This window comes from Anolis sagrei, chromosome 3 (genome assembly GCF_037176765.1).
Source record: "Anolis sagrei isolate rAnoSag1 chromosome 3, rAnoSag1.mat, whole genome shotgun sequence".
NCBI lineage: Eukaryota > Metazoa > Chordata > Lepidosauria > Squamata > Dactyloidae > Anolis > Anolis sagrei.
This window is the reverse complement of record NC_090023.1, coordinates 48,291,737-48,304,461: the sequence shown is the minus strand read 5'-3', so window position 1 is coordinate 48,304,461 and position 12,725 is coordinate 48,291,737. Positions and strand designations below refer to the sequence as shown.

The 12,725-nt window shown below is 38.0% G+C and overlaps 1 protein-coding gene across 1 annotated transcript in view; it reads right to left on the bottom strand.

Annotated features, from left to right (window-relative positions):
* TMPRSS7 (transmembrane serine protease 7) overlaps window positions 1-3,586 on the bottom strand; it is a 67,271-nt gene extending 63,685 nt beyond the window's left edge. Inside the window, exon 1 of the mRNA XM_067466199.1 lies at window positions 3,536-3,586. Coding sequence (XP_067322300.1) covers window positions 3,536-3,586 — 51 coding nt within the window. The remainder of the gene's footprint in view (window positions 1-3,535) is intronic.
* Window positions 3,587-12,725: the final 9,139 nt, after the last annotated feature.

Here is a 12,725-nt window from a genome sequence, read left to right as displayed (position 1 = left end):
AAGCATGATAGACTCAGCTAGTGCAGATTCACTGAATCAAAAGGAATTTGGTAAATCACATTTACAACTTCTATTCATTTGTAGTATGGCATTAGTTTGTTGTACTAGTCTCCATTCTAGTCTGCACTAGGTTAAACTAGAAATTAGATCTATAGTATTGGTGTACACTATAAGAAAATGTGTTTTTGTACAGATTTAAGACTATTTACACTGTTTTAAGACTATTTACTCAGAAGTATACTTCATATAGTTAAATGGGAATTTATGGCCACAATCCTGATGTTAATATGCAGGTGCATATAGATTGTGCTACCAATGTGATGTGAATTTTTTGGACAACATGAATGGACATGTCCAGCTGACAATTGTGGTTTCATATGCAGAATAATTTCAAATTTGTCATAATGCACCTAGAGTGGTGAGCCAATGCACATTGCACCCTGCATATTGTCTCAGTGCATTGCACATGCTGTGTAGACTCACCATTCTCATTGCAGTATTCAGTATTGTGCAAAGTTAGCAAAGTGTAACTCCATCAGCAAATATTTACATTATTCATAAATGATATAGGATCTTGACCATTGCTAGACAGTTCAGCATTGTAGCTTCAGGGCTGACTTAAACTAGTGGTTTGACTGCCTCTCAGCAAAAAAAGGGAAGAATAACTCCTCCTACCCTGAAGTTTAAAATCTGGTCCCAAGGATCCCATAAATATTTGAAGTAGATTTTAATGTGTACAGGAAGAACAGAGAAATGCTTCCATTCTACTTAAGGAAGCTTTATGTTGGCAGGACAATGCTTTGATCCTGCCCCTTTCAATGATACATTTCATTCATACATAGAGCTGTTCATTATTTCAGTACTATATTCTTATTGCCCCATAGAGAGGAATAAGAAGTCAATTTGCACATAATGTGCATAAATGATAGGATGGAATCTGCATTTAGTTGTTAGCTGCCTCAAATCTTAGTTCTGTGGGAAAGGTTAATACAAGCCAAATAAAAGTATGAATGGTCTCTCAAGGTGACAGTCTGGAAATGTCCTGTGTATCTGATAGGTTGGGGATACTTCGCAGTGTTTGCTACAGTGAACCCTTAAGTGGAAGAAACAAGCTATTATTAAATATAAGGGGGACTTGTGTAGGTAGGGCAAGCTTCTTCCGCAATGACTTGGGTATTTGATAATTATAATCCCTGCAAATTTTGTGCTGGTACAGCTGTACCAGAAGCTCCCACTTTATTTGCCTTGTATTAAGTGTTTGCTTGCAGCCCAAGGCTTGGGATTCTGCAGAAGGGTGGCTTCCTGTTAAAGTTTGCAGTTATAGGGCAGGCCCCTGTCCATCATCATTAAGTTTGGTTCCGCCCCCTGTTCAGGACAATTGAGAAGGGAAGGGAGCCATTTTCAGTCAGTCTCAGCAAAGGAAGTCAATGTACAGGACGTGTACAGACTTTCTCCTGTACAAAGGCTTCAACCCTTAAGACCTCCCGGGGGAGAACAGTCATAAGAGCATCTAAAGATTCCCAAAGGAATTTCGGAGGGAATAACAGCTTTGAACATCAAGAACTCCAGCTAAGTGACTACAGACCTACTGGTAGGTCCACTCAGTTTTGAGATGCAGTTCAGCCCGGTAGTGGATCCACATCAGTTAGGTTTAGGATCACAGTTAGCCTGGGAGAAGTTTGGAAAGGGAATTTTCCTTTAGAGTAAAAGTAACAGTTAGAGCCACTAGTTGCATAAAGCCTGGAAGCATTTGTTTATCCTTTTGAAGACAAAAGAAGTTTCTGTTGATTGTTCACCAATAAAAGACTTTGTTATATTTTACAAGCCCTCTAGAGACTGTTTATGGTGAAAATCCTTGTGAATTTCTCTTCGGGCCTCCTGGCTTCCCGCTGGGCTAAAGTTGCATGTCCTGTTATAAAAGCAATTCGTTTCAAGCCCAGCGCACGACAGAACAAATTTATTTCACTGAAATCTATAGATACATTACATTTCCCCTTTCTCCCATCGAAATTGTGCTCTTGTTAGCTTTTTAACATAACACTGGTATAATGCAAGGAAGGAAAGCCTGAAAGGAAGGGATCTCGTCAAAGTGGTTTATAACATCACTAGTCTAGTGGAGGGAAGGAAAACCTGGGAGGAAGGGATTGCAGCAAAGTGGTTTATAATAACACTGGTCTAATGGAGGGAAGGAAAACATAGGAGCTGGGGATCATGGCAAAGGGTTTTATAATAACACTAATCTAATGCAGGGCATTAAGGCATGGGAAAGACTGATTATGGCAAAAAGGTTTTAATATCCTCACTTCCCCGCCCCCCAAATGGGATGAGGCCCATAGTAAACTTGGCTTTCAATATTAAAGTTTTTTTTAAAAAAAGAATGTGGAGTAGGTGGGGACTGCACTCTCTGGTGTGATGGTTCAGAACAGTGGGACAGAATGGGAGAAGGCTGGAGGGCATAACGCATCTGATGAGATTTGTAAAACAAAATGGTGTCTTTTAAAACAGAAGAGGATGATATGCTTTGCTTAGAAGACGATTCCCTCGCCCCACACATGCTTTTTGCACTATCTGATGAAGTCCTAAGTAGTTGCTACTAGTCATCAAAAGTAAGCTTTGACTATATATTACCACTTAAACCTACTAAACTAAACTAAAAATAAATATCTCTAGGAGAAAAAATGTGTGTGTATTTTGGTCAGTGATATAATTATTGTCAAATCGAGTTTGGTTCTAAGTATCTTTCACTTTGTTGCTGCTGGCCTTTTCTCCCAAATGCTTATATTTAACACATGTTTCTGAGAGTTTACATTACTCCTAACTATTTCACAGGAACTTGAGTCTCATGTACAAAACTTCTTGAATTTCTTGTTCTTTCTTCTATAATACTATTTAGGAAAGTGCAAAAGCAAAAACTATAGATTTTCCATCAAAATTTCCTTTGGCACTGGCAGGTTTATAGCTGATTACTTAAGTACTGCACCTCAAATGATTTTTTAATCTGTTGGAGAAGAAAGTAGTTTTTTTTATTGTGCCAGTTCTAATTATTCGTTGTACAATTCATTCTCATGAATAGAGCAATTTAAGTATCACAGAACCTTGAATTATTTAAATCCTCCTCTTCTTTTTAAATGCTTGTAAGCTCTGCAGGATAGCAGTAACTATGCCAACCAGCTGAATAATGACTCTATTTACATATATACCATTTAACCTTTATTTCCTTTGCCTTTTTCACTTCATTGGTGGGTGGGAGTGAAATTCAAGGATAAAATTAGCTTTTATACTATAAAATTTATAAAAATACTCTTCAGTTCCCAGCACAAAACTTCTATCAAGAACTATCACATTCTGATATCATGCACATATCTGATGTAGACAAATAAATGCATATCACCTTTCACCTTAACATATCAGTGAAAATTAACTATGATATTTATAATTGCAGTCACTGGTAAAAAAAATTGCTCTCATAGTTCACAAGCTGAATAAATAGATGGCTTGTTCAATACAACAATGTTAAACTAGGCATGATACTCACACTTAATTCATCTTCAGGTTTAGAAGGTCTGTCACTGGGTTGTTCATCCATTGTTGAACACTGAATTAAAACAATAATAACAATATATCAAAGTCAATCTTGCTCCACACACTACAAGTACAGACTGTTAAGGACTATGCTAAAAGTATGACTAGTAATACTGTCCAGGTGGACTTACGAGGCATGGCATCAATTTACATTCAAGAATTTCCATCGGTAATTTTATCTTCCCTATCCTTCTGCTGTTCCCTGTGAACATTAAAAAAAAACATTGTCAGGGAGCAGTAGGCTTCAAGCATTAGATACCAAAATCATCTTCCTGAATTAGTATTTTAATTATTTACATCTGAAATAGAGAATGGAGAATATTAAGAACTCATGCCATAGTTGACGCTGGCTGTCTGCTTCTTTCCATATTCACCTGGATGTACGGTTCATTTGGAACTGCTCAATGAACTATTGAGGAAGAGCACAAGTAATGACTAATGGCTTCAAGCCAAAAGGAATTTCAGCTGTGGATGTTCTCGGAGATGAAATGAAAATTTAAAGCTCCACATAGGAACACAAAATCTGAAATGCATGAATTAGGTGAAGCAAAGATAGCAAAACAAGAAATGGAGCATATAAACACTGCAATACTTGGAGTGGTTTAATATTGACCACAATTGGACATTTAAAGTCAGATAGTAATAATAATAATAATAATAATAATAATAATAATAGATTTAAAGATGGGCTTAAAGCTAACTTTAAAAACTCTGGCATAGACACCGAGAACTGAGAAACCCTGGCCTTCGAGCGTTCTAACTGGAGGTCAACTGTTACCAACAGAGCTGTGGAATTTGAAGAGACATGGATGGAGGACCAAAGGAAGAAATGTGCCAAGAGAAAGGCACATCAAGCCAACCCTTGTTGGGACCATTTTCCATCTTGAAATCATTGTCTTCACCACGGAAGAACATGTGGATCAAGAATAGGTCTCTATAGTCACCTACGGACCCACCACCAAAACCTTACACTTGGAAGGCAATCATACTTGGCCATGATGAATACAGAATTAAACATGGATGAAAGAGGCACTAAAATGGGAGGAAATAACATCAATAATTTAAAATATGTAAACAACATCATATTACTAGCAGAAAACAGCCAAGACTTGGAACAATTTCTGAAGAGAGTCAAAGGAAAAAGTGCAAAAGCAGGTTTCTCTGAAATGTAACCCATAGAACTTTCAATGCACTAAAGCAGTAGAGGGCAAATTACAGTATGCCTTGTGCTGGTTATTTCTGTAGTCATTTTCTTCAGATTTGACATGTTTATTTGAGTAGGGGACAAGGAATTGCAATTTTTCATTTAATTTTTAAAAAAACAGAAGTGGATTTTCAGCTATTTTTAGCCGTTTTAAAGCATGTGGAATTGATTTTGGGGCATTTTTGACAGTCCAGGGTCTCCCGAAGCATACTAGAGGTGACAAGTGCTCCCTCAACCTAATGCAGTTGCCCACCACTGGACATAAAAGACTACTGTTTGTTAAAAATCCTGCTTGCACTGGAATGTGTTGATTAAACCCTTTTAAAATTCTGATTGCCAGAATTTTTCTTTGTTTTGATTTGGTTTTCTAAGGCAACATTTGTGAATCCAGTATATAACACAATCTGTAACTGGCATAAATGAAGATTTTGGCATAAAACATCTGGGTTAAAATATTATAACACTGGTCTAATTTAAATCTAATTTGGCAAACTGAAGTGAGCTTATGCAGACGGAAAAAAGAGTCTGCATATTTTTCTCTCCATGCTTTGCAGTGGATGAAGAAAAGGTAGCCAAGCATATATCCCAGCTAAGAATCCATTCATCTGTCTGTGACATTTTAAGGTCAAAGAACATCCAGTAATTCCTCTTAGCTAACATTTTGCTCCAGTAGCCTGTCATCTGAACTGCCAAATAACATTTCTAATTGTCTTCTATTCATTCATGTGACATATTTGCAAAACTTTAAATGTATACAGAGAACAAGAGCATCCAGCAAACATAAAACTACTATGTATGTAGGTTTTATCAAGTTCTTCTACTGTGTAACAGTGCTGCTCTTTTCACAAGATAAGCTTCAAGATAGATGACAATGTTTTCTTTAAAGCATTATGACATAGGGATGGATGGATGAGGTTTTCACTTCAGTTCACATTTGATCAGAATATACAAAGGTTTAAGTTTCATTGTGTAAGAAAGTGAAACTGACAGATCTGCTCATCCTCATTATAACATTTTGTCAACAATCATTTGAGGTTGCAGCATCTATAGCCTGCCACTGACCTTAGGTTTACAAAAATTAAAACACTATTTTAAAGTTATTTGAAAGCTAGGTAAATTGGGAGAGGCAATTTAGTTTAGTTTGTGCAATTTAGTTTGAGTCACCTTATGATTTGTCTTTTTTGTGTCTCTCTATCACTTCAGAAAATAAAGCCCCACTGCTCATTGCAGGGAAGGATATTAGAGGCAAAGATGATGTTAGAGGCAGATCTGGCCGGGGTGGTCCACGCCTTGGTCACCTCTAGAATGGATTACTGCAATGCGCTCTACGTGGGGCTGCCCCTGAAGACGGCTCGGAAACTTCAATTGGTCCAGCGGGCAGCAGCCAGGATGCTAACCGGGGCTCATTATCAAGAGAGGTCTACCCCTCTGTTTAAGGAGCTCCACTGGCTGCCATTTATTTTCCGAGCCCAATTCAAGGTGCAGGTGCTCACCTACAAAGCCCTGGACGGTTTGGGACCACCCTACCTGCGTGACCGCATCTCCATCTACGAACCCACACGCTCACTCCGATCATCTGGGGAGGCCCTGCTCGTGATCCCGCCCACGTTGCAAGCGCGCTTGGTGGGGACACGGGACAGGGCCTTCTCTGTGGCGGCCCCCCGACTTTGGAATGCCCTTCCAAAAGATCAGAAGGAACCTAAAAACCTGGCTGTTCCGATGTGCCTTCTCAAATTAGGAATCCCCATCCCAAGTCCTAGAAGCACTTTAGCACAACCGATGTTACTGCACATAGCACTTTTACTCCTACGTTCCTCCTGCCATTTCAGCATTTTAACCCTGTACCCCATTGCGCCAGCCGAACCAGTTTTTAATAGTGTCTTGATGTAGTTATTGTTGTTATTTTGCTTAATTGTTTTGATTTGCTTGTTTATTATTGTGTTATGTTTTATTGTATTGTGTTTGAGGCTTCGGCCTGTGTAAGCCGCATCGAGTCCTGCGGGAGATGCTAGCGGGGTACAAATAAAGTTAATAATAATAATAATAATAATAATAATAATACTTTGGCTACATCATGAGAAGACAGGAAAGCTTAGAGAAGACAATGATGCTGGGGAAAATGGAAGAAAAAAGGAAGAGGGGCAGACCAAGGCCAATATGGATGGTTGGGATCCTTGAAGTGACTGGCTTGACTCTGAAGGAGCTGGGGGTGGTGACGGCGAACAGGCAGCTCTGGCGTGGGCTGGTCCATGAGGTCACAAAGAGTCAGAAGTGACTTAATGAATAAACAACAAATCAGCTCAAAGCCATGCTAAATGAGCTGCAAAATTCAGGTTAGTCTGATAAGAGTTACTTCTTCCCCTTACACGTTATTAAAGTTGGCCTGACATATACAGAAATGTATAGGAGTCCCTGGGAGTTTCACACTACACAATTACAGCACTATGGATTCATTTTAAGGGCCATTACAACATCCACAAAGAATCTACATTTTGGAGCTCTAGGAGCAAAATTTAATATTCTTAACTAGAGAGCTTCAGTACCTCACCAGATTACAAATTCCAGAATTTCATAGGATGTAGCATTACAATTAAAATGGAATCACAATACTACAATTAGGTCATATCAAAGAACTCTTATATAGGACAGGCCTGGGCAATTTTGAGGGTTCAAGGAGCATGCATGCCTTCACCTCACATCTGCAGCTGCAACCCCCATTGTTTCATTTGAAAGAGCTTCACTCCCTCTAGAGTACCAATTCCCAACCTTTTTAAGTCACAGAACCCTTCAGAAGACATTTTCTGTCAATTGACAGAAAGAAGAGCAATAGTTTAATAAATATTATAGAATTAGGTCACCTTTGCATACTTCATGTAAATTTTACACACACACACACATATATTGCTTGTTAAGAGCTTTGATAGGGCAAAATATTGTAAGATTCTATCCCGGTGTCGAATTGGGAAGTTTTCTTTCAAATAGGATGCACATATTTTAGTATTATTATAAGGTGTAAAATTACTACTGTTAATTGGTGGATTTATGCTATACTGTGTACACTTTGGAATTTTTTAAAAAGACATTTTTCTCACATTGGAAACAGCCTCTGAGACGTTGCCTTCACGCAATTATGCTTCCGGAAGAATGAGTTTTAAGTGACTTCTTTAATTGAAAGGAAAGTTCTTAAGTGTGCAGGAAGTTTGGTCAACGGCTAAATGGTTTATTTTTAGATCAAGATATAAACATAATAATTCTATTGCATTACAATTGTCAAACATCTTGTACATAGCTTCTCCTTACTGCAATAGAGCAAGCGAGCAAGGAAATAAGCACATCAACTCTAGTTTCTGATACAGAACATATGCCATCCAGTAGTCGCCAACTGCTCACCCAAAGAAAACCATATTTAATAAGCCTTGGCATTATAAGAGGGTTTCGTGAGACCAGTCACTCTCACTGAAATGGTGTGGTAATGATGAGGCCACAGATCATATTTTTGTTCTTGCAAACCACTGTGGTCCATGGACTACAGATTGGGAACCGCCCATGATTGATGCGTGTTCTACTAGATACAGAAAGATATAGATAGTCATGGTGACTTACCCCTACCCTGCCCCCATATTAGAATAATACAGCAATGCTCTGAAAAACACTTGTGTAGATTTTCGCAATGCCTGTATATAATACATAATAATATAGTAATTATCAATTTTATTTCTTAACTGCTTCTCTCCAAAGCTTGGGGCAAGGTTATACAGTGCTATATACAATCTCCCATACAATCTGCCCCATACACTTACATTAGAGTTAAGATGCAATAGATAAAAACATAAATACATTTAAAATACATAAATTAAAAACACATAAACATAAAGATTTAGCACTTTATCCATGAGAGTAGGAAAGCGGGAGTGGGGGAGAGGGCAGAGGCACTAGATTTCATGGTGCTTAGGGACATCTCACTTTAAAATTAAACCAATGATTTCCTTGCCCCCATCACATGGTTTAATCTGGATCGGTTCCTTTATAAATTATCTATTTGCTATACTATTACAAGGCAGAGATTTCTCTCATCTCACTGTCCCCTTTTAAATAAAACCCCCTTTGACCTTTGTGGGATATCTTTCCTGTGAAAAAGCAAATGTAAGTACAGTTTAACTTCAACATTACACAGTTTAGGAAATTTCAAAAATAAAATTTACCAATCCTCCCTCCATTTATCCAAACGGGAGTGGCAGAAGGAGGAGAGCAACACTGGGTGTTGTCCTGATAACAAGCGAACGTATAGGATTGCCAAGGATTCTGGTATCGATAGTTGATCATGGAACCAAATACCAGCAGATACCAAGGTCCCACTATAACAATTTTTCTTTAGTGGATGGGAAAGTCAGAACTGGAGTCCATGATCATTATGTTGACTGAACATCTTCAGTGTTTCATGGAGAATTTCCATCTTTGTCCTAACTGCACATTAGGATCAGCACTGTCATCAAACCACAATATATAATGAGAGATATTTTGGCAAAAGCATTCTTGTCAAGTTGGATGAGCAGAACATAAAAGTCTCAACCTTTCTTGATTTTCACACAAGTTATTTTTGCAAGTGACAGGGTGCCACTTATGTAGCACTCATGTAGCACTCTTCTGGAGAGACAGGAAACAAGTATAACTCTCACATTTCTTTTCAAGGAAGACCAAACTAAGATTTCTATGCCCTTTCCTATCATAATGTATTTTCCATAAGGAAAAAAATAGTCTTATTTTTTTTAAGTGAGGAGCATGCATGTGTTTGCCTTTAAGTGCAAAATGTTTTCCTCTAACCACTCTGGTATTTCAATGATCTGAATCCATTTATAAATTGCTGTGCTCTCTCAGTTAAGAAGGAATAAAGGATTTGTGCCAAAGATATCAGATGCTTTTTTGAATTATTTAGCCACAACTTTTAATGCAAGCACCACAATTACAAATCAGATGTATAACATTTTCCTTAGACAATGTGTAGACAATGCAAGTTTATGATGACAGAGTAAATGCTTAAGTTGGGTGACAAATTGTGTAAGTCTGGCAAACACCTGAGCCAGCCTTTTCATACCAGCTGATTTGAGAGATCTATCCAAATGGTCAGCTGAAGGTAAGGTCACATGAATCCTCCCCAATTGCAGACACCTACCTTCTGATTCCCTATATCCACCCCAAGGGTTTCCTTGTACCAATTTAACTGGTGCTCAATATCTCCTCTTCCCTTTCATATCTGCCAGTTATAACTAAGCAGCAAGCACTATGAGCACTAAGCAGCATGATGCAGCCAGGGCAGACTAATGGGTAGCCCTCAAGGTCTGGCTGAAAAAATCCACCAACCACATCTTTAACAGCCTGCCAGATCTCATGTGATGTCCCATGGGATTTTAAGTCCCATGAGACCTCGCCCTGAAACTTCCCATATCTTGCTCCAAACTTTGCAATGGCGATGAGACTTTATTTGTTTAAATTCCAAGGATAGCTAATACAGTAACTGTGAATCCAATGATGTACCACTGCAGTCTACTCAGATTTGAGCTGGACTTTTAGTTTCCTGCACATCAAGACAGAAAAACTTATGCACACACACATACACAATGGAATTTCTCATCAAATTCTGATTTCTCATTTGACAAATTCAAAGTGGAAAAACCTCTATACTCAGAACAATTATTTAGTAACGCCCCATGGACTGATAAATATGAGCTACATTTATATTTAGGTCTCTGCTTATGACTTGATCCATCAGCAGAAGCCAAGCACTCATCTGAAAACCCCTCATATTTCATCACACTTCACTGAGCAAGCACTTTAGCAAGAAATAGCTAACAGCCATGGACATATGGCTTTTATAAAATGTTCTCTAAATAAACATTAATCACTGCACAGTTTACAGCATTGTAAACATAAGATGTGCAGAAGCTTATGAATAGATTGACAGTTCCTTATCATATGTGGAACTATGATTTGTAGAATTTTTCACAGTACAAATATCTTCTTTCTTATGGAAAAAAAAATGGCTAGAATCTTACTGATAGTTACTAGTGCATAGGCTGGAGTTAAACCTGACATCACTGAGGTCTTTGGCCTTTCTTAATCTGGACTTGGATGCCACTGATTCATTATACCAGGAATGATACATTATAAGAGCAGTTAGAGAGGATTTCTATCAAGGGAGCAATTTCCAAAGAGATCTCATTAGAACTAAAGGTCAGACTATAGCACTAAAGATGACAAAATTCATATCGGCTATAGCCATTACAGTTACCTCCCCAACACAGTGTTCAACCTTTATTTTATATCATTATTTAAGGTCACAGAGGATGATTTAGACAAAGACAAACAACTACAAAGTGAATGGAAACAAAGAACAAGCTGAAAATGTATCATGTACCCAGTCACCTGACAGAGCAAGTAACCATTTGAAAAATGTCTGTTTATTTGTTGGTACTGAAATGCTTCCGTTACTTCTCTGGCTCTTTTATAAATACCTTTATGTCAATTCTTTGGCCAGTGTTATTCAACCTCGACTGCCTGATGTGATATCTCTAAGAATAAATTGTTGCTGCTGCTGCTCTGTGCTTTCAAGATACTTTAAGTCAACTTATGGAAGCTCTAAGTTGACTCTATCATGTGATTTTTCTTGGGAGCAGGAAGTGGTGGGGAGTTGCCATTGACTTCATTTTAGACTGAGAAATTATGACTTGCCCAAGGTCATCGAAGGGCGTGCTTTAATGTGATTTTCCTTCTTCTTGGCAGGGGGTTGGACTTGATCGCCCACGAGGTCTCTCTTCCAACTCCATTATTCTATGATTCTATGATCCAATGGATTTCCATGGGTGAGCAGGGAATTGATTTCTCATTTTCTGGACTCCTGGTATAATACACAAACCGCAACACCACATTGAGTGAGGAAAAGGGAGAAGTCCTTATCTCTACCTGACTCTGGATCATCTCAGGACATAGAACCTTTAGTGGACATACTAGATATTTTCATGACCCAGCACAACTAATTGCAAATGAGTAAGTTTGGGTGCTCCAGGGGCCACACATACACACACCAAACCAAACATAATATGCAGTAAAAAGTGTATGAGTTTCCATTACGATAATCCAGGGATGTTAGCATGTATCTGCTGTCTTCAAGTTACACCAAGTTTGTCTATTTGTAAAAGAAGGCTTATTGTTTGAGGTTGCTCCACAGATGGTCAGACACACTTCTGCCCATTAAAACCACTGTTTGGTGTATTTGTAGCTTTTGTATAATCGTTTTCTCCATTATAAAATACATCATGTGCCTCTCCTAAGGCTAAATATTTTTGGTTTCATCTTTTTGTTTTAGATCCTGTCCATTAGTCAAATGGGCCAATGACACTATTTTTGAAACCCACCCCTGAATGAGGTCCTCTACCCTTAATGGTTGCAATGCATGTATTCCACCAATTAATAGAATCATATCTATTCATTTGGGCATTCCTGGGCATGGATCTTTGATTTCAGTTTGACTGATATCTCTCTCTGTATATACCATTGCAAGTGCTTGCTCGTTCTTTTTTATTTAGGTAGTTTAATGCAATTGGTTTAATATATTTAATATCAAATATTCGTAAAGCATCTTAGTTTTATAAAATTGCCCAATAAGAACTCAATAACTCAACTTACATTTCCATTTGTCCCAACAATGGAATCTTAGCAACCATTTTAGTAAAATGCTACCTTTACATTCTTCTTCATACAGGTTTAGTATCTCTTAGACAAGAAGTATTTTGGATTTCAAATTATTCATTTATTTTGGTATATGTGTATTTCCTTGTATGTACATAATCTTGGAGATGGGAGTCAAGGTTGAACACACATGTTATTTATGTTTCATATACACCCTATACATGTATTCTGAAGGTAATTATATATAATATTTTAA